We start from the raw sequence: 23,436 nt of genomic DNA, 5'->3' as shown, positions 1-23,436 counted from the left end.
AATTAGCCCAGATAAATGATCACAGCAACTTTTAAGCTTTCAAGACCACAAGTTTGAACCAAAGAAAATGTGGGTACCACATGGCTATGTCATATCGATTCAGATCCCAGAGTAACAATCAAAGGACAATAAAGATGTGGCCAAACACATTTTGTCATCTATTTTGGTGACTTCTTTACTATATTTTTATTATCAAGTTTCCTTTGACAACCTGTCTCTAATTTTTAAATTGTAAGCAACACAGCCATTTCTGTTTGAGAAAAAAGACATAGCTGAAAAGAAATACATGAACAATTATTGAATCACTGACATGGAAGTTTTCTGTACCTCACAGTATAATCTCAGGAAAAATTGTTTTTATGCTAACATATGGTATGGTAGGACTAAATTAACCTAAACATGGCAGTAAGTTAAGAAGATGGCATGAAATTAGAATGTGTATGAGTTGAAAAACCAAGACATTAAAAAATAAAATACAACCTTCTCTGATGAAGAAAGTAATTAAGTTATGGAACAAGGGTAGGGAAAGTAAAGATGAATTGCTAGAAGACACTAGGTCATGAGAGGAAAAAAGAATAGTCTCTATTTATAAAGTTGTTGATGATAAGCTAATCAAACTTAAGAGGTAGAGCTATTGGAAATCAATAAAGGAGAATAGAACAACTCATAAATATTAGGATATAAGAGGAGATAAAGAAACTCAAAATATTCTTGAAGACAGGACACTCTACTTTAGTCCATGACTCTAGAGCCATATTTGCAATTAGCACTAACCAAAATAATCACATGACAAATAACTGCCTCCTTAAGTATAATAAAGTGTAATATTATGAATTAAGTTAGGAGATTACACATAGTAAAGATATGTATATAAAAAGTTGTGGTCTTGACCGTCAGGGCCACTGCTTGATAGAAGTTTAACAAAATGAATGGCAGTCGGGACAAATGTCAGAGAGAAACAAATGGCAGTAAGGACAGAAGCAGCCACAATACCACGAGGAGAGGAAAAGGCAAGAGAATAATAAGAATTAGGAATCAGGTATCTTGTTATATAGAAGAATGTGTGGGTTGGGAACATTAGAGTTTTCAAGCCTATTGATAAGATTGGTAAAAGCACAAGGTACAGAAGGAATGTCACCAATGGCTCTCTCTTTATTGCATAAAAATTATTTAGCTTAAGTATGTTTGCCCATATTTTAAATTCTTTTCCCCTCAAGTATAACATACTAAACAATAAATTATCCCTCAAATTACAGTTGTCATATGTATATCCTTCCTTTGAGAATTCCTTGCTCTTATTTGAAAACACTAACACATCCTGCTATTATTGTCCTATCACCATGTTTAGAAGTTCTCATGAAGAGGAAATGGCCATCAAAGATATATTTTTGAGAAATTTGTATCATAATAATTGATCATGACTGGAAAAACATCCTAAAAGATAATAATATTATATACAGTATTACGAAGAAGGATGGTGACCTTTTATTCAAGGCCAACAACTTTTAATGTTTTCCAAAAATACTGTATTTTAATATATCTTCATATACTTTACTTATTTCTGAAATAACTTATAATTTAATATACTTCATGTATTTCTTCCTGAAATAATTTTATGATTATAAAATCAAATATAAAAATGGGATCATACATTGTTTTTGCACAACACTCTATGCAAACAATTTCAACTTTTAAATCTCACATTACTAAGAAAACACAACTATTGGTGGTTTTTTCTGCAATGTATAATCCTTACTAGTATCTTAAATGTGTTGGTATTTTTATTTCCTGATGTTTCCAAACATTTCCATAGAATGTGATATGCTTAGAAGTTAAGCAAGTGCTTCAAAGAGTACACATAGAAAAATATATTGTGTCCTGATAATAATGGTTGATATGGGATGAAATTTGCTCCTGTGTCAGGTAGTCGTGAACTACACTAAATATTATTACATTAGCTTTAAGAATCACAGTTTTATCTCGGGAGTAAGTAAATTTAGTAGGATTTTGTTCATTTTTGTATATCACTGTGAGTTGGCCTGAAAAGGTAATAGTATTCTTAATGAGCAGTGGAAGAAACCGAGCTAAAGAGAAAATAAATAACATTACCTTTATTGTTTTCAAGGCAATTTCTTAAGCATTTTCTCATTTAGTTCATAATTACAAAACAGTTTGTTATACAACTGGGTATAAGATTTAAGGATTGTTATTCCCAGACTGTAAATATTTTACCTTATATTTCTAAATTTGCATATAGGGAATACCTGAGAATATTAAAAGCAAAAAATATCTTAGACATAATCTGACTTTAGAGGCTGTTTAAATTCTTGCACTTTGCTAATTCATGGGCTCACAGAACCACTCACCGATTTACAAGTGCACTTTTCAGTAATAAAGTGAAATAAAATTTAAAACATGATAATTATTTAGTGTTGATTTTAACCAAAACTTGATTGACATTAAAATCAAGGTGTTACACTCAGAAGGGGATAATATTCAAATGAATTTATTATTATTTAGAGGCATAGAGAATAGATTGGAAAGTTAAACTTGTGCCCATTTCAGAAGTAACAACAACTTACTTCTTACTATTCAGTAATAATATTTCTTACTATTCAGGGATAGATCCAGTCAAGGTTCTGAAATTAGTTTGTAGGACTTTGCTTATTTATACATGCTTTGCAACTCTGAACTGTGCCAAGAAATGTCCTTTCCCTATTCTACTTACCACCTTCATTCTCCTATTTCAGTAACATTGCCATAGAGAAAACTCTATTTACATTGGTATTTGGTTCTTCTTCCCATATTTTTGCGACTATTTGTATAAACTATTTTAATGTTACTGAAAAACAAGCACATTTATTTTGTTTACTGGATTACTATCTTTTGACAGGCAGGTTTGTGTTTCTGAGTACACAGGAGAACTAGAGTTGGAGTAGTAGACATAATAACTGAGGTCATGTAACAAAGCTGTTGAACCACCATGGGAACTGGGAAAGAAGCCCAGGGCTAGTCATTCTGTCTATTTTCTATTGCAGGCACAAGACAGTTTTGTCCTAAGAAGAAAACTGTTGTAGAGTCTTTGATACTGGACTAGGAAGAATCTGAAGACTTAGTTTTCAATTCCAGATCTACACCAAGTCATGATTTACTGAGAAGTACAGTACGCACAGTATAGATACACAGATTCATTATTTGATAAAAGGCTAGTTATGTGAAAGGCTTGACCCCGCAGTCCCAGAAAGGAAATGACTCTCAGGGCCCATAAAGAGTCAATGGAGCGATCAGAGCTGTGACGCCATTCTGGTATTAGAGAATCATCTTTCCTGACTAGACACCATGTGTTTCTGAGCAATTTAGGATGTAGAAGAATTAGTAGTGAAGAGAAAGGGAAGGCACTAATATTTCTGATGAAAAATTTGAAAAGTGTACCTTGTAGTCTCTACCTGAAGCCTAAGGAAAGAAAACTTCCATGAGTCGGTCATATCATGGTAACCCTTTAAACAACCGAATAGGAAATTCCTATTCTCAGCCAGTATAGAGAACTGCTGACTTAGAGTACTTCCCACTTCTGCTCCCATATATTTGGAAAGAATTAAACACTTGAAAACTATGTACATTTAGAATTGATGCTTGATGTTTTTAAACATTACTTTAAATGACAACCTTGTTGAAGATCAGCTGACCATTATATGTGGATTTATTTCTGGACTCTATTCTGTTCCTTTGGTCTATATGTTTGTCTTTATGCCAATGCCATACTGTTTCAATTACTGCAGCTTTTTAAATATTTTGAAATCAGGAAGTGTGATACTTCTAACTTTGTTCTTTCACAAGATTGTTTTGATTATTCATGGTGTTTTGTGGTTCCATATGAATTGTAGGGTTTTTTTTATTTCTGTAAAAATTATATTAAGACTTTTAATAGACATTGCATTGAATCTGTAGATTTCTTTGGGTAGTATGGACTAGAATAATTGGCTGCAAAAGGTCTGTTTATTTTGGCACATTATCAATACTAATAGATGTTAAAGGAACTACTACATTATTCTTTTAAATAAATCCAATGAAATTTGAATACCACTGTGATTTGAAATTCAGCTTCTTTCATTTAAGATATATGTACACATTCTTGTTTAAAGATCATACATTTTATGTAATTCTTTCTCTTTTTGAACTCCACTGCTTCCATAGAATATTGTGCTCATGTTTTTTAACTTGAAATTTTTGTATTGATCATTCTATCACACTTCTTTGCAGAAAATATATATGTATATGTATAAATTTGTATGTATGTTAAATTATATATGTATAACTTAAATTTGATTTATTCCCATGTCCATAAGGCATTAAGTGTTGAAAATGTATTCTTGTTTATCAACACAATAATTGTTTTATAAAATTGATCAAAATAACATTGTTTATTATAAATATTGATTAAAACTACTAGGTATAAAATACAATTTTATTTGATATGAATTTCTTTTTTTCTTTTTCTTTTTTTTTAGACACAGTCTTGCTCTGTCACCCAGGCTGGATTGAAATGGTATGATCTCAGATCACTGCAACCTCTGCCTCCCGGGTTCAAGCAATTCTCCCACCTCAGCCTCTCGAGTAGCTGGGATTACATGCGTCTACCATCACGTTCAGCTAATTTTTGTATTTTTAGTAGAGACACGGTTTCAGCATGTTAGCCAGTCTGGTTTCAAACTCCTGACCTCAAGTGATCCACCTTCTTCTGCCTCCCAGAGTGCTGGGATTATAGGCGTGAGGCACCGCACATTAGCACTAGAATGAGACAGAATTAAGGATGATTCCATTTCTAGTTTTTTCTCCTTAGGGTTTAAGTGTTGAAAAATCTTTTTCTCTAAATAGAGAAGTATTGAAGTCAGACTTTTCATTATAATGATGCCACTCAACTCCAGCAACTTTTTGCATGCCACAATTTACATAATTATCTATAACAAAATTTATTTCAAATAGTCTACTAACTGACAAATCTATTAGGTCTTCCTTCAGTTTTAATGAAAGCAGAGAATTGAAAATTGCCCAATTTGCAACAGTAATTTCTGGGAAGTATACCGAAAATACTACCAAGACATAACAAACAACTATTAATTATATTCCTTCTTCTTTCTCCTATAGTCACCTAGTTCAAACTGATGTATACAATAACAGTTTGGGAAATACTGAAATGTTATTTAATTTAAATATATGTTTTTTGACATAATATTTTCTATCAGCTTAAGAAGTCATGTGTTTTTTGTTTTTTTTTGTTTGTTTGTTTTTTTGTTTTTTTGTTTTTGTTTTTTTGTCAAACTGTGAAGCTGAAGATCTGGTTAATTTAGTGTCTGAAAAATGATAAAATGTGTAACTTCTTTTTTTTTTTTTTTTTTTTTTTTTGAGACGGAGTCTTACTCTGTAGCCCAGGCCAGAGTGCAGTGGCATGATCTTGGCTCACTGCAACCTCCACCTCCCAGTTTCAAGCAATTCTCCTGCCTTAGCCTGAATAGCTGGCATTACAGGTGTGCACCTGTATGCCTGGCAATTTTTGTTGTATTTTTAGTAGAGATAGTGTTTCACCATGTTGATTAGGCTGGTCTCCAACTCCTGACCTAGTGATCTGCTGGCCTCAGCCTCCCAAAGTGCTGGGATTACAGGCGTGAGTCACCGCGCCTGGCCAAAATCTGTAACTTTTAAATGATGAAATCATTTTCTACTGTGAATCAATTAAAATCAAATTATTTTTCCTTTAAAAGTCTAATTTTTTTTAATTTCTTTTTATTTTTTTAATTTTTTTTTCAGTAGATGAATAAACAAGTTGTATATATCCCTGCAATAAACACATGAGCAATAAAAAGAACTAAATTACTGATACCTAGATGAATCTCAAAAATGTTACAACGAGCAAAAGAAACCACAAAATAGTACATACTGTATGATTCTATTAATATGAAATGAGAAAAGACAAATCTAATCTTTAGTAACAGAAAGAATACTGGGCAGAAGGGAACTTTCGTGGAGTGACAGAAATGCTCATCTTAATCACAGTAGTAGTTACATAGCTGTATACTGTTAACAGACAAAATTACCACAAATTTGGTTATAGATCTGTTTAGCTTTGCTCAAGACTTGTGAATTGGGATAGACTCCGTTCTACAAAATATGATGAGACCTCCCACCGAGCTAAGGCAGAACACTGGGGTTTGTGAGATGAAAACAAGGAAACAGAACAATAGCACTGATTAATATGAGGTACTTTTTTTTCCGAAAAGTTAAAGCAGAGGAACTTCCTCATTATGCTGACTCAGGTAGACTGGAATCTCCTGTTCTCAAAAAACTGGTCTGTCTGGGGATCTATCTGCTTGCTTCCTTGAAGTTTCAGTTTGATTATGTGGCATAAGTGACTCTGTTTTGGTTTGGTCTGGTCTGTTGGGGCCTAGCACAGGAGCTCAGCCTAAAACAACGGCCTTCCATAATTTTGTTTAAAAATACGATTGTCAAAACTCATCAGATAGTACATTTATAATGGGTGCATTCCAGTGTATGTAAACTTAAAGAAATTCTCCACCAGGAGCAGTGGCTCATGCCTGTAATCCCAGCACTTTCAGAGGCCAAGGTGGGTGTAGGTTTGAGCTCAGGAGTTTGAGACCAGCCTGGGCAACACGACGAAACCCTGTCTCTATAAAAATTGCAAAAATTAGTCAGGCCTAGTGACTTGCGCCTGTAATCCCAGCTACTCAGGAGTCTGAGGTGGAAGGATCACTTGAGCCCAGAAGGTGGAGGATACAGTGAGCTGAGATCATGTCACTGCACTCCAGCCAGGGCAACAGAGCAAGCCCCTGTCTCAAAAAAAAAAAAAAAAAAAAGAAAGAAAAAAAAGGAAAAAAAAATCCTTTCTTCCCTGTACTTTTCCATCTCTCCAAATCAGCTTCATTGGGTTTCTTTTTTACTCCTCCTTTCATCTGTTCAGAACCATTCCTCTCTGAGGAATATTGTATTTGTTTGTTTCTTTTATTATTATTATTATTGTTATTATACTTTAAGTTCTAGGATACATGTGCACAATGTGCAGGTTTGTTACATATGTATACCTGTGCCATGTTTGTGTGCTGCACCATCAACTCATCCGCACTCATCAACTCGTCATTTACATCAGGTATAACTCCCAATGCCATCCCTCCCCCCTCCCTCCTCCCCATAATAGACCCCAGTGTGTGATGTTCCCCTTCCAGAGTCCAAGTGATCTCATTGTTCAATTCCCACCTATCAGTGAGAACATGCAGTATTTGGTTTTCTCTTCTTGCGATAGTTTGCTGAGAATGATGGTTTCCAGCTGCATCCATGTACCTACAAAGGACACGAACTCATCCTTTTTTATGGTTGCATAGTATTCCATGGTGTATATTTGCCACATTTTCTTAATCCAGTCTGTCACTGATGGACATTTGGGTTGATTCCAAGTCTTTGCTATTGTGAATAGTGCCACAATAAACATACGTGTGCATGTGTCTTTATAGCAGCATGATTTATAATCCTTTGGGTATATACCCAGTAATGGGATGGCTGGGTCATATGGTACTTCTAGTTCTAGATCCTCGAGGAATTGCTATACTGTTTTCCACAATGGTTGAACTAGTTCACAGTCCCACCAACAGTGTAAGAGTGTTCCTATTTCTCCACATCCTCTCCAGCACCTGTTGTTTCCTGACTTTTCAATGATTGCCATTCTAACTGGTGTGAGATGGTATCTCATTGTGGTTTTGATTTCCATTTCTCTGATGGCCAGTGATGATGAGCATTTTTTCATGTGTCTGTTGGCTGTATGCATTTTTTAATTCAAATAAATGTAACAAAGGATATTCCCATGGCCATGGCAACCACACCACTTCTGATGGGAGAGTAGCTAGGTATCAGCTCATACCATTTCCCATTCATCCCTTTTAAACCACACAAGTTCACAACTTAGATTTAACATGTAAAATGTGAATGGCCAATATCCTAGGTGACATGGAAGTCAGAATTCAAATCTTAATGACAAAATATTTGGGACTGTTTCAGATTAAAAGAGGCATCAAACAGCAACATGCACAATAAGGCCACTCGCATGCATACATCAACATCAGCTATATCCAAAGAAACACCCATGTGCCATTCCCAACACAACCTCAAGTCCACTTGGATAAAGAGTTTCAAAGTTTGGAAAATTTCTTCACTAATGGTATCCCTCAGTAAGTCTGAGCCAGCCAAATGGCAAACATAAATTATTAACAACATAACTAAACACATCTGTGACTTTATTGATCCCAATGTATATATTTTATCTACATTATTTTCCTCAATCTGTTGAAAAGTAAGTTTTACCATTTCATGAACTCTACAAAGTAGAGAGTTTTCTGAATAGGTAATAGATATAACTGAAGGAGAACTTGACTTTAAACTATATTTAGCTATGAACCAGGCAACAGGTATTAAAATGTTTTCTAATGTCATCCATGGCTTCCCTGCTCTAACTGTTTCTAAGCCAACACTAATGGCTGTGGGAAAACAGAAAGCGCGCGTGCGCGTGTGTGTGTGTGTATATATATATATAATATATATATATTATATATATTATATATATTATATATATATATAAAATATATATATTTTATATATATATATATTTTACCAATACCTTCTGCCAGTTGCCTAAAGAAAAAAATCATAGTCAACCTGCCATGAACTTAAAGTGTGTCAGAAGTAAAGGAAATAAAGTAGAGGAAATAAAGAAAAAACAAAACAAGCAATTTGTTTGAAGTTCATATTAAATTTAGAAATACTGATTCTCTGGATGTGGTAAAGAGATATTAAGGCCCCTACCCAGATGAATTTTTGTAATATTAACATATTTGAACATACATCGCTAGGTCAGCTATCGTAATACACGTTTCCTCTTAAATTGTTTTCAAAAAATTATTCTTTCTGCACATTTGTTTGTAAAACACACTCCCTTTTCATTGTTTTTATCACAGGAAGTTTTTTTTGTTTTTGTTTTTGTTTTTGAGACAGAATCTCGCTCTGGCTGGAGTGCTGTGGCGCGATCCCCGCTCACTGCAAGCTCCGCCTCCTGGGTTCACGCCATTCTTCTGCCTCAGCCTCCTGAGCAGCTGGGACTACAGGCGCCCGCCACCATGTTCCGGCTAAGTTTTTATATTTTTAGTAGAGACGGGGTTTCACGGTGCTAGCCAGGATGGTCTCGATCTCCTGACCTCGTGATCTGCCCGTCTCGGCCTCCCAAAGTGCTGGGATTACAGGCGCGAGCCACCGCGCCCAGGCAATCACAGGAAGTAAAGTTTAATATGTGCATAATAAATGTGAGACACATCCCTCTTCATTCCCCTCACCCGTGGCAGACATAGCTAATCAATCATGACATCCTTTGCTGCTGGAGAACCCTGACTTTTTAGACTTTGGGAATCCATTACACATCAGCTGCTGCTGGCATTCAGGTTGAAGACTATTTCCCAACCTTGGTATGAGAGCATGTTCATTGTCGCTATTTATTAGCTAAAATATCTTAGGAAGAGCTTTCAACCTATTCTGCTGCCCTCAGAGGACTGTTACACAATCAAAAGATTTAATTCATGTGAACATATTTTATAATCCACACCGTTCCAATCACACATTGTCTGAAGGAATCCGATTAATTTTTTTGTAACGTGAACAATAATATCTCTGCAGTTGATCTCTTCCTTGGCTCTCCCCACATACATTTATTTTATCTATTTTGAAAATGTGGATTTTTTTATTTTTGGTTTTGTTAAAACTGTGCACACCTGTATTCCTTTTGAATGTGCTATCTGATACTAACTAGAAGAAAATATGGCTGGAGAAGGAGAAAGCTCAAAATATCACACCTGGCTCATCATTATGGTGTTCTGGCAGTCTTTTCTGCACGGCTGGAAGCTGTGTGATTAATAGCCCCTCGTCCCAATTATATGGATATTATACTTGTCTTCCTTTGGCTGTAGATTGGAGATATCTTATGTATGTGTGATGCAAATGTGGGCTTTGTGAATGCTCATTTCAAAATCAGCCAGGAGTTGATTGGCAGAAAACCGAACAACAGGGTGACAGGCTTGCCAGGGTTCAGGAATCTGTGAAAGAAAGGCTGACTGAGGGTGGAGAAAAAGAGCTGGAGAGATTTGGAGTTAATCAAGAGCAGTGGCTGAGAAAGCAGCAGTTTATGAAAGCAGATTTAAGCCAGATATCCTGGAAGAGAGGGCAGTTTCAAAGGCTTGGATGAAAACAGTGAGAAGAGAAAGAGTTCAGCTGACTTTACAAAACTGCATGGAGCTAAGAAGCCAAGATTGTGCCTTAAACTGCATAAGCCATATTCTTTGTCTACCATATCCCCCAAATGTGCCTGTTTGCACCTGGTTTGTACTCTGGAGAACTTTGCTGTATATTTGACCGTGACATCCTCAAGGTCAGAGGTCCTGACACCTTTGCTTCTCTAGATGCCAGAAGGAGACAAGCACTCAGGAAGTTTACAGTAGACTGATTTAATGGGACATTTGATTGTCAAGGAGATGATCTGGGTAACAGAAAAGGGGAGGGACAGAGATTTAAGACACTATTTCATCAATTAATCATTGCATCAGTGATCAGAATGAAGACAGGAAATTTTGTTTGCAGAGCATGTTGTTAAAGATAAGCCCTTTTTCGTTTGCATTATAAAACTCAAGCTCAAATTTGCTAAGTTTTCTGTATAGCAGATGCATTCAACCCAAGGCTGGCTAGACAATAGCAAGCTCAAAAGTAGAAAATGTGTTGAAACTTCTCCAAGTAATGGCTTAGCTGTGCAGTTGCTAACTCTGGTGTTCCACAGTCAACACTGCAAAAGTAGTGCACCCCTGGAAAGAAGAACAGGTGGAAAGGGTAGAGGTAGAGATGTCACATCCTAGGGTGGTTTACTCAAACTATTCCTTCACTTCACTGGGGGGAATGCACACAGGAGAAACAAGAGCCAGTAGCATGAAATGTTGGTCACATCTGTTCTTAGGGATAACCCATCCATCTTCTTTGCACTCTAGCCACCTTGCTGTTACAGATGGTTTTTACTTACGGAAAATTATTTTTTCTTTGGGTATGTATGTCAACTTCAACATATGCCCCCATGTCCAAATGTATTTTTTTTTTAGCACATTATGTATGTGTCAGCATTTTATGTGGCATTTAATAAATCTGTGAATCTTGTTTACACACACACACACACACACAAAGTAATTCAAATAACTCTCTAAATAGTCATACATAAATATCCATGCACATAAACTGTATCTTCACTTCATCCTTAAAATATAGGTGGAAGTTTTCCCAAATCTTGTGGGTACAGTAAAGATAGGCAGTTCTACAGAAGGAACATTTTGTTTAAAACCTCCTTTTAACACATATATAAAGATATTTTATCTGACCCCAAATCACAGATATATTTCACTTTTCTCATGTGATAATGGTTACTTGATTTAAATGGATTTTAAAGAATGAATTGGCTACTTCCATCCTAGCAAATCTAACTTATTTCTACTTCAGGATAAGTAAAATAAGCACTTTTTGATTTAAACTATTACAGGAGAGTTTGTTAATTGGAAGGAGTGTCTATGATTGAACATATTCAAGGGTTATTACTTAGTGCTTTAGCAAAGAACATAATTCTAATGTTCTGGACGTCATTTATCCTGATTTCCAAATAAACAGCCCTTCCTCTTTCGTGTCCATTCTGTGATTGGGTGGGACTGTGTGACCAATTCTGCACAATGAACTGTGAACAATGAGCCTCTCCTTCCAAGCAGAAGCATGTGTCTGCCTATGTAGACCCTCTGCAGCTATTATTGCTGTCTGGCACGGCACGGCAACACATGATGATGGAGATACTGGCTACTCAACTAGCCTTGTTTCCTTAGTGACAGTGATCCATGGAGCCTCCTGCTGACACACAAGAAGAAATCTTTATGGCTTTTATTTACAGAGAATTTGGAAGTGTTTACTAACATAGCATACTTAGCTTCCTTAGTCTATCACAACGCACACACACACACACTCCATTAAAAATATAACAAGGATATATTAGTTATATCATCTAACACCCACACACTCACATAATTTTTTAATGCCAGAAGAATTTGGCTTCTCTGAATTGTATGCCACTCTACCCAGAAACTATTACTCATTGTTATCCAAGAACTGTGAGTCAATATCATTTCCAAAATAATTAACTAAAGAGGTAAAAAGCAGATTCTACTTGCATCCTTTGTTGCTAACAATTTTAATACTATGCACATCAATTGCACATCCGCATGAATCTAAGAAAAATATATGCAGTTCTACATTTAAGATCTGTAATGAATAAATGGATTCATGTGTCATAAAATTGCCCTAGGTTTATAAATCTCATGACATTATGCAGTTGGCCTTCTTGAGAAAGAGGTGTTTTAATTTATCTCTTTGTCATAGTAATACAATGTTAAATCATGTATTTTATATAAAATAGGCATATGTTGTACACATAAGTTATTTGTAAGTCCTACTGCCTCCTGGTAGAAGGATGGTTTTTTATTGGCACAGTACTATGAAACATGGAGGCATGAATATCTTAGAAGTAGAACCTGTAGAAGATGTGAATTTTTTTCTGGAAAAAAAGTGGGAGATTAAAGGTGATGGATGGTGCCTGGGAGAAATCTACGAAGGAAGAAGGAGATAGGGCAAATGGAAAAGAGAAATCCCAGGGCTAGCAGCACAGCCAAAAGAAGCATTAGAAGAGAAAACAATTATTGAAATCTTATAATTTTGAGTATTGTAGAATGTTATGAAAAAATCGCTGATCATCCCTTCAGAATCCTTGGAAACATCTACCAAAAGTCAAGTAATCGTATCTTGACTGATTGGATTTCCTGTGTAAAATGCTGATGATAACAAAGGGTATTTACTAATTGCTGAAGAAAATCAGCACATTAAGTCCAGGGGATGGTTTGGTTTAACCTGACATTTTCCTGTTAAAAGTCGCATTAATGAGGAAAAAGCAAAAAGGCCACACTTTATCCACAGATTCCATTTGTGTGCACTTAGTTTGCACAGAAATAAAACAACCCCAGAGGCACTAGAAGGAGCGGTTGGCTGTCAACACTTACTGCGAGGACAATCTGGAGGGAACTATGAGCCACTTCTATGTACTGGTACTCCAGCAAACACCCTGAGACCGTGATGTAGCGATGGTCTTCTGGGGCCCAGTCTGGGGCGGGTGTCACTGACGTCACCGTACATCCTGGTCCATTCTCCATCCACCAAGATCGGTGCATTGATATATTAAAAGTCAGGATAAGGTCTGTTTCCTGCAAGAAGGCAATTTATAAGGATGAGAATTACTTTATAAATGTTAGTCAGCTTACTTGGGATTGACTTGCTTTGACTTGCCCATTTGGAAATGTGGGTTTGTTTGCTTGTTTTCCTCCCCCATACTGTATTTTACAGAAAGCAAGGACACAGCTAAAGTAATTATGCATCTGTGGATTCATCCTATTTATGAAGGTTTTTCCTATCATAATATAGATCAAATTATTTTATTAGAGAAATTCCTAGTGATTTACATTACTAATGATTTATATTCATTATAACACTGAAGAGTCTTTACCTTTCAAGACTTGCATATATTACAAAGAGAATGATTTAAATTTTTATCAAGTGAAGTTCATGCTATTCTAAATCTGCTTTATTTTTTCTCTCAAAATGTTTACTTTTCACACATTTTAAATCTTAAAGCTATACTTCAATTCTGCAACATTTAACATAATATTGTGGCTAATGCTTGAATTTATAAGACCCTTACTTAAGAAAACATAAGATTACTTGCTTTTACTCCCTTCCTATTATTTGGGCAAATTAGTGTCTCTCCAATCTTACCAATTTTTGTGAAATTGGTCATAATATTTCTTAAGAATTAAGTAGTAAATATTTTTTAGGAAATATTATTATCAAATTCTTGCAGGGTGGAGATAATAAATCAACTATTTAGATGAAGTTCTAAACATGTTAGGTGATACACAGGTATAAATGGAATAAAATGGAATAAAAGTAGAGTTTTGCACTCAGAGAGCTTGCAATCACCTATGCCAACATGGAGCTATCAATGGCACATGGGCAAATGTTGTCTTCTGGGGAAAGAACGGCTAAAGGAAATGCATCAAAGCATTTTATTATTCAGCAAGTCATGAAGTCATAAATTCTAAGAAAAAAAGTTCAGTTATGGGAAATTGCACTATATCAGTTTCAGTGATAGTTACGGCCACAATAGGTGCCAACTACTCACTCCAAAGTGAGGTTCTGATGGACTAGGCAGACCCTGTATAGATAATGTCTTAAGTCATCATTTGTGACATGGAGCCACACACTCACATTTAACATATGGAAGGGTTGAGTTGAAATGGTCAGGGAATATGGAGATTACAAGTGGAACTTCTTTGGAAAAAGGTGTGCTACGAGTGTCATCATCTCCATGGTGGTGGTTGGGTGGGGTGCGGGTGATCTCTCTTTTTTTGCAAGCCTGTTGAGAAAAGCTTCAAAGTATCTTTGGAACCTAGGAAACACAGCAGCTAGTGTCTGACTCAGGCCTGACCAATCTCAAAATAGAGCCTGTGGCTAGAGTTACCTGCTAAGTAGTCAAACAAAAATTAGGCAATATGTGAAAGGAAAGTGCACTGCTACATATCATGGATCTAAAGTAATAGTTCTTGGTAGCAGATGTGAGCTGTCATGAGAGAGCTAACAAGGGTTTTCTTCCGAGGATTTCCAAGAAGACCGGTGGGTAGGGGGGTAATGGCTGAATCTTGACCATCACCTATTCTTAGGGCATGAGGGAGGGAGTGTTAAAATATGGTAAGTATGGAAGAGACACCAACTAAATCATGTACCTACAGATGAGATATTTAATGCAATTGGGTCTCTGAAAACCCCAGAAAAGTGTCTTGAGACACCTCCCAATTTCATTAGCCACCCAACTCTGTTAGTACCTAGATATCTCTCCTGCTCCCTTATGTCCTCTCCATTGTTATACTCCAAGCATAGTGGAGTCTGAGATCTCAGATAATAGTTGTGAGATACGGATGGGGTTAGTTAGTAAGGACCAAAGTGAAACACGAAGCATACAACTTTTCCCTACAGGAAGGAAGAAGTTTAATTTTGAATACAATTTGGATTTTTTATTACAATGTCAGACATATTAATTTCTGAACAGAGAATTCTTTGGAAACTATAGTGACTTTGGATAACTTTTTATTATCTGGAATAACCACAAAAGTAGGAGATCTCCTATTTATTTTATCCAATGGTAACAGAAGAATCAGGTCCATGGGGAGCCCTGCAGGGGAAATCATGAGAAAGGAATGTTTTTTATGTTATTTTTCTCAGAATCATGATCATTTAATGTTTGGTTACCAAAGCAAACTGGATAAATCCCCAGGGCCTAAGAGAAAAAAGAAAAGCTTTCAAAAAGGCAACCAACAAGAGACTAAACCATGAGGGCAGCCAGGCTTGTACACCCCAGCAAGAACACAATCCAGTTCCCTAATTCCTGGTGATATCTAATATACATAGCTCAAGGTCTCGGTAAACCTCCCTCTCTCGCAGGAAGTCAAGACCAACTATGAGATTCCATTTGAAACAACGGTAAGGAGGATTTTCTGAGACTTAGAACCTGGTTATTTGCATTATTGCTCCTCATCGGTTGAAGCAAAATTGTTTATCATACAAAGCGAGATGATTCAATAATCAACTATGCATGGGTTTATAGGGGGTAATCATAATTACAAACAGGGACTAGAGCCCAAAGCAGTGACAGTGAAAACAGGCTTGTGATCTATTAGACATAGAAGTGATTCAGATAGGTAACTATGCCATTATGCCCAGGACTGTCATGCATTTTGCAATGAAAGTCACTTGTCCTTGGAAGTCCCTTAGTCCCGCACACCAGGACAGTTAGTAACCATAGCTGCAGAGACAAGTTTTTAAAAAGCATTGATGTAAGTTGAGTTTGTTGGCCATTAGAGCTATGGTGTCAGAAGTGATCATTTATTTACTAATTATTTATATCCTAACTACTGCCAAAAAAAGAGACTTGTCATAATAAAGCAAACATATACCATTAAAACAAGGGTAAAAAATAAGAGCCAAAAAAATGGAGATGATAGCTAGTGAGCCAGGAAACCAAGACATGAGTAAGTGCCTCACTTGGATACTCAATTCAGAACTGACTTGTTGGTAATAATGGAGACACAATGGGAACACAGCTATCATTATCTAAAAGAATGAAGAATACCATTGCCCCAAAAAAGACAATCTTTTCTTTCCTAATACTGATTTCTTAAGAGAAATTAACAATTGTATAAATATTTTTATACAAAATATTTATAATATACGGGATGGTATCTTTAGTTGATTTTTCTTCCATAATTTCAAGAATACTGGCAGAGAATTATGCTGGATTTAACAGACATCTGAACCATCTTTAGTTCCTCTTTCTAATACAGTAACCATATTAGTCTGCTAGGACTGCCATAACACAGTATCACAAATAGGGGGGCTTAAGAAGAAACTTATTTTCTCACAGTTCTAGAGGCCAGAATTCTAAGATCCCGGTGTAAGTAAGGTTCTTTCAAAGGGCTTTTTGTGAAGAAGAATCCATTGCATGCCTCTGATGGTGTGCTGGTAATATTTGGCATTCTGTGGCTTGTAGAAGCATCACCCTAATCTCTGCCCTCATTTCACATGGCAACTTCCCCGGGTGCCAAGCTGTATCCAAATTTCCTTTTTTTAAAAAATAAGGACCCCAGTTGTATTGGCCTAGAGCCCACTTTAATGACCTCATTAAGTAGTTACATCTGAAATGATCCTATATCCACATGAAGTCACATTCTGAGGTACTGGGGGTTAGGCCATAAGCATGAGTTTAGGGGAGTGGGCACAATCCAACTGGTAACACTGAACTCTATTTTCTCTCTCTCTTTTTTATTTTTTGTTTCTCTAGAGGGTCAGTTCTGTTTTTTTTTTCTTTTTTAAAATTTATTTACTTTCTTGGTATTTTTTCTTTTAATTTATGTTTGAGATTTCTAAAGATCATTTGAACCTATTGTCTGGATGACAAGTAAAATATTTTATTACTTCATACATTTATTTATGTGCTTTCTATATTATTTATTATTTAGAAAATCAATTAGCTACATATATTTTTAATAATTACATTTACCATAAAGTTATAGCCAAAAATAGCATTTCTTGTCCACAATCCTTTCCATTTCATAGTACCCTACTGAAAGGCAACCACTTTCATTTTTTATAACTGTTACTTTTAAGTATTTACTTTTGTTTTGTAAACATCATGCTCATATTAACATTATTTGTTTATCATGTAAGTATTATCTCGTATTTCTAGTATGAAATGTATGAAGTAATGTTTTTAGAAATATTCCCTTTCTATTTCCCACCATTCTGTATAATTTCTCTAAAATTTGGTTGTATGAATATTGCAAAATTTGCATTTCCCTGATGACATATGATGTTGAGACTATTTTCATATCCTTATTTGCCATCTGTTTATCTTCTACAGTGAGATGTCTGCTAAGATCTTTGGCCCATTTTTAAATTGGGTTGTTTGCTTTTTATCATTGAGTTTTAAGAGTTCTTTGCCTATTTTAGTCTTAAAAAGATAAAAATTATATTGTTAAAAATATAGATTAAAATATCATATATGGTAGTCTTTTATCATATATGTCTTTTGCAATATTTTCTACCAGTCTATGGCTTGTCTTTTCATTCTTTTGATAACACCTTTCAGAGAGAAGTTTTTAAATTTTAATGGAGGACAGCTTGTTAAGGCTTTTTTCCATGGATCATGCCTTTGGTGTCTTATTTCAAAAGTCACTGCCAAATCCAAGTTCATCTGGATTTTCTCCTGTGTCATTTTCTAGGAGCTTTATAGTTTTGCGTTTTACATTTAGGTCTTTGATCCATTTTTAGTTAATTTTTGTCACGGACACAAGGTTTGTGTCTAGATTTTTTTTTTTTTTTTTTGCATGTAGATGTGCAATTATTCCAGCACCATTTATTGAAAAGACTATCTGTGTTCCCCTTTGTATTACCTTTCCTCTTTTGCATAAAACAGTTGACCATATTTGTGTGGGTGGACTTCTAGGTTCTCTATTCTATTCCATTGATCTATTTGTCTCTTCTTTTGCCAATACCACACTATTTTGATCACTGTAACTTTATATTAACTCTTGAGGTCAGGTGTTATTGGTCCTCAGATTTTACCCCTTTCCTTCAATATAGGTTCGTCTATTCTGGGTCTTTCACCTCTCTATATATACTTTAGAATCAGTTTGCCAATATCCATGAAATTCCTTGCTGGAACTTTGGGATTGTGATGAATCTATAGATCAAGCTGTTATTAACTGAAATCTTAAAAATTTTGAATCTTCCTGTACATAAACATTGAATTTCTCACCATTATTTAATTATTTGATTCCTTTTAACAGAATTTTGCAGTTTTTCTCATATAGATCTCATACATATATTGCTAGATTTTGCTGTAGTTTGAACGGATCCCCCAAAATTTTGTGTAGGAAACATCCCCTAATGCAGTAGTGTTGGGAACTGAAGCCTAATGAGATGTGATTAGGTCATGAGGACTCCATGCTCAGCAATGGACCAATGCTGCTATGACTGGGGTGAGTGGGGGTTCATTATCATGAAGTGGGTTTGTTATAAAAGGGCGAGCCTGGCCTCTTTTTCACTTCCTCTCTTGCACTCTCTGTGTCCTTCTATCTGGTGATGCCTTCTGTCATGTTATAACACAATAAGGACTTTGCTGGATGCCAGCCCCTTGATTTTGGACTGCCCGGCCTCCAGAATTGTGAGAAAATAAATTTTTATTTATTGTAAATTACCCAGTCTGGGGTATTTTGTCATAGTAGTCCAAAACAAACTAAGACAGAAAACTGGTACCAGAGGAGTTCAGTGGTACTATAACGAATACCTGACAATGTGGAAATGATTGAGAACAGTGTAATGAGTAGAGGCTGAAACAGTTTTGAAATGAATGGTAGAAAAAGCTTGTGTTGCTGTAATGGGTGATTAAGGATGATTCTGGTGAAACTCAGAAGAAAGAGAACTACAGGGAAAGTCTGAAACTTCATATAGATTACTTAAGTGGTTATGATAGGAATGCTGGTAGAAATATGGGCAGTACAGGCCATTCTGATGAGGTCTTAGATGGAGATGGGAAACATCTTATTGGAAACTGGAGTAAAGGCCTTCCTTGTTATAAAGTGGCAGAGAACTTTGCTGAATTGTATCCTTCACCCGGGCTTTATGGAAGACAGAATTTAAGAGTGATGAACCAGGATATCTGGCAGAAGAAATTTCTAAGCAAAATATTACAGGAGTTATGTGGCTTCTTTTAGCTTCATACAGTAAAATCCAAGAAGAAATAAATTATTTAAAGACAAAACTAGATTTAAATAAAATGATTTAAAGGAAAACACACGTAGGGATTTAAAGGATTCTCAGCCTTGACCATCTGGTACAGAATAAAAGATCTTTTCAGGAGAGAAATCCAAGGGTGTGGCCAAGTACACATTTGATAAGGAGATCAGTATGGCTAGGAGAAAGGCAGGTGTTATTCATCAAGAAAATGGAAAATGATCCTGAAGGCATTTCTGTGATCTTTGAGATTTTCCCTCTTATCATAGACCCAGAGCTATAGGAGGGCAGAATGATTTTGGGGGACAGGTCTTGGATGCCCTCCACAAGCTCCTTGACGAGGGCCACTTTGGGCCTCTGTTCCCTGTGTTTATAATTCTGTTCTCCACATTCAAGAAGCTCAGTCCTCCTTATCTCCCACAGCTGTGGCTTAAGCAGCCTCAAGTACAGCTCAGGCCACTGTTCCTGAGGACTCAAGCAGTAAGCCTTGAGACATTTATGTGGTGCTGGCTCTGCAGACGTGCCAAGTTCATGAGCTATGGGGTTGTGGCAGCATCCACTAATTAAAGAATGTAGTAGGCAGCCTGGAGCCCAGGCAGAAACCTGCTTCAGGGGCAGTCACTAAGCAATGCTTAGTGGAACTGAGGTAGTGAGGCTACTGCAGAGAGTCCTCACTAGGGCAAGGCCTGATGGAGCCACAGTAGTGGGGCTATCCCCAAGACCTCAGAACTGCAGACCTACCAGTCTGCAACATCCACCCAGAGAGCTGTAGTCATGACACCCTAATCTGTGAGAGCTGCTATACAGGCTAAGCCCAGCAAAGCAATTGAGGTGGGGCTGCCTAAAGTCTTGGGGGCTTAACTCCTACCTCAGTGTACTAAAAAGGCGGGACATAGGGTCAAAAAAGAGATTATTCTCCAGCTTTAAGATTTAATGTTGTTTGCCCTATTGGGTTTTGAACTTTACTGAGACAAGTCACTCCTCTTTTCTTACCTATTTCGCCCTTTTGGAATGAGAATGTCTACCTTATATCTGTCCCACCATTGTATTTTGGAAGTAGATAACTTGTTTTGATTTCATAGGCTTGAGCTAGAGGGAATTTGCCTTAGGAAGAATTATGCCTTGAGTCTCATCCATATCTGATTTAGATGAATCTCTCGACTTTGGACTTTTGAGTTGGTGCTAGAACAAGTTAAGACATTGGTGTTATTGAAATGGAATGAATATATTTTGCATGTGAGATGAGCATAGATTCTGGGGGGCCAAAAGTGCTATGGTTTGAATATGTCACCCCAAAATCATGTGAATTTAATATCCAGTGCAACAGTGTTGGCAGGTGGGGCATAACAAGAGGTGATTAGGCCATGAGTATTCCACTGTCATGAATGGACTACTGTTGCCACCACGGGAGTGGGTTTGCTCCAGAAGGGTGAGTTTGGCCTTCTTTTTGTTCTCTTTCCCCTCACATCTCTCCCTTTCTTTTTGCCTTTCTGCCATATGATACCTTCTCCCTTATTAAGAGGCAGCATAAATGAGCAGTTATAAATTTTATAAAATTATATATTACCCAGTCTGTAGTATTTTGTTACAGCAGTATAAAATAGATGAAGACAAATTGATACCTACATATTTCCTTTTGTATGTGTGTGGTAATATAAATGGTATTGTGTTTTAAATTTCAAATTCTGATTGTTTACTGATAGTACTTAGGAAACTAATTGGCTTTTGCATATTAACCTTGTATCCTGAAACTTTGCTATAACTACTTCCTAGCTACAGGAGTATTTTGGGGGCCAATACCTGAAGATTTTCTACACAATCATTTTATCTGTGAGCAAAAATAGTTGTATCGATTCCTTCCTAATCTGCGTAACTTTATTTCCTTCTCTTGTCTTGTCGTGTTAGTTACAACTTCCAGTAAAATATTAAGAGGTGTAGTGAGAGGGAATGCCCCTGCTTTGTTCCTGATCTTAGTAGAAAAATTTCCAGTTCTCACTTTTAGGATGTTAGCTATAGATTTTTTGTAGGTGCTCTTTATCCAGTTGAGGAAATTTCTCTGTCTTAGTTTGCTGAGAGTTTTTATTTTTTATTTTTATCATGAATGGATGCTGGATTTTGACAAATGCTTTTTCTACATCTATTGATATGATGTATATCTATAGATATTCTAATTTTTCTTCTTCTTTAGTTTGTGGATGCGATGTATTACATGACTTAATTTTTGACTGTTGAGCCAGCTTTGCATACCTGGGACAAATCAGTTTGTTGTGGTGTATAACTCTTTTTATATATTCTTTGATTCAATTTGCTATATTGAGTGTTATACGTGTTATACGTTGAAAGTCTTTGCATCTATATTCATGAGGGATATTGGACTACAGTTTTCTTTTATTGTGTTGCCTTTGGTTTTGGTATTAGGGTGATGATGCTAGCATCATAGAATGTGTTGCGAAGTTAGTGTCTCTGCTTCTATCTTCTGAAAAAGATGGTACAGAATTGGTATAATGTCTTCTTTACATGGTTGGTAGAATCCACCAGTGAACCTATCTGGGTCTGGTGCTTTCTGTTTTAAAAAGGTAATAATTGCTGATTCAATTTTTTAATAGCTATAGGCCTACTCAATTTATCTACTTCTACCAGTTTTGTTAGACCACGGCTTTCAAAAATTGCTCCATTTTATCTTGGTTGTTAAATTTGTAGATATAGAATTGTTAACAATATACCATTATTATCCTTTCTTGTCCATGTCTCTGTAGTTATATTCCCGCTTTCATTTATAATATTAGTAATTCTTAACTTCCCTCTCGTGTTCTTAACCTGACTAAAGGCCTAATGATTTATTAAACATTTCAAAGAAGCAGTTTATAGTTTTGTTGGTTTTCACTACTGATTTCTTAATTTTATTGATTTATTTTCTAATTTGTAGCATGTCTTTCCTTCTGCTTACTTTGGATTTACTTTGCTCTTTTTTTCCTAGAGTGATAAATTGGAAGATTAGGTTATTGATTTTAGATTTTTTTTAATATGCATTCAATGCTATAACTTTCCCTCAAAGCAGTGCTTTCACTACATTCTACAAAATTTAAAAAGTGGTATTTTAATTTCCATTTAGTTCAAAATCTTTTAAAATTGTCTTGAGATTTATTCTTGACCCATGTGCTATTTAGAATGTGTTGTTTAATCGCCATGTATTTTGGGATTTTCCAGTTATCTTTCTTTTTTGATTTCTTCACATTTTTGGGCATATTTTCATCATCTCTTTGTGGCATATCTATCACTAATTATTTTCAAACTGACCAATAGAACTGTAAGGATTCATTCAATATTAATTTCTACATGGTCCAATACTTCAGGGTCATTTAAAGCCTTTTTTGTTCGTTTGTTCTTTTTCAGGTGAACTATGACTTGAATCTTCCAGGCTTCTACTTCTGTCACACTCCATGCACTTGATGCACATAATTGAATGTGAGCCTTCGCCCAATATCATCAGTTCTCTTGTATGTTGAATCCCCAGTTTCCTGGATCTGACCAACATCACGTTAATGTTCCTATCAGCTCTACTAAACTTTAGACAGATTTCTTCCTCAATATGGGCCTCTGACCTCCCTTTTCTTAGAGCATTTACTTTAGACATTTTGCAATTAACAATTTTTTCTCCCTACCTTCGAGATGTAAATTTTCTACAACTCAGAATGTCTTCTCAAGGATGTCAGAGATATCTCTTTGAAATGTAATTGTGAAAGAAGATAGCACCTCTATTTCAATCTCTGTAGGAGATTAGGAGCCTAACTCAGGTAAGTGACAATTAGCAAACTCAGATGGCCTAAATACATTCACCAATCTCCCCACTAACGTACTCCACTGGTTCACTTCCGCATTTAATAATCCTACTTCCTTTTCAGTGGAGCTGAGTTCAGTCTCTCT

General features: G+C 36.0%; 1 protein-coding gene across 2 annotated transcripts in view; it reads right to left on the bottom strand.

Moving 5' to 3' along the window:
* NKAIN2 (sodium/potassium transporting ATPase interacting 2) overlaps positions 1-23,436 on the bottom strand; it is a 1,030,851-nt gene that overhangs the window by 153,241 nt on the left and 854,174 nt on the right. For both annotated transcript variants that reach the window (XR_499978.3, XM_038000565.2), the window contains exon 4: positions 13,173-13,373. Coding sequence is in view for 1 of the 2 variants with exons in the window: in XM_038000565.2 (XP_037856493.1) it covers positions 13,173-13,373 (201 nt within the window). In the remaining variant the exon portion in view is untranslated. The remainder of the gene's footprint in view (positions 1-13,172; positions 13,374-23,436) is intronic.

Source organism: Chlorocebus sabaeus, chromosome 13 (genome assembly GCF_047675955.1).
Source record: "Chlorocebus sabaeus isolate Y175 chromosome 13, mChlSab1.0.hap1, whole genome shotgun sequence".
NCBI classification, from domain to species: Eukaryota; Metazoa; Chordata; class Mammalia; order Primates; family Cercopithecidae; genus Chlorocebus; species Chlorocebus sabaeus.
This window is presented reverse-complemented; position numbering and strand designations above follow the sequence as displayed.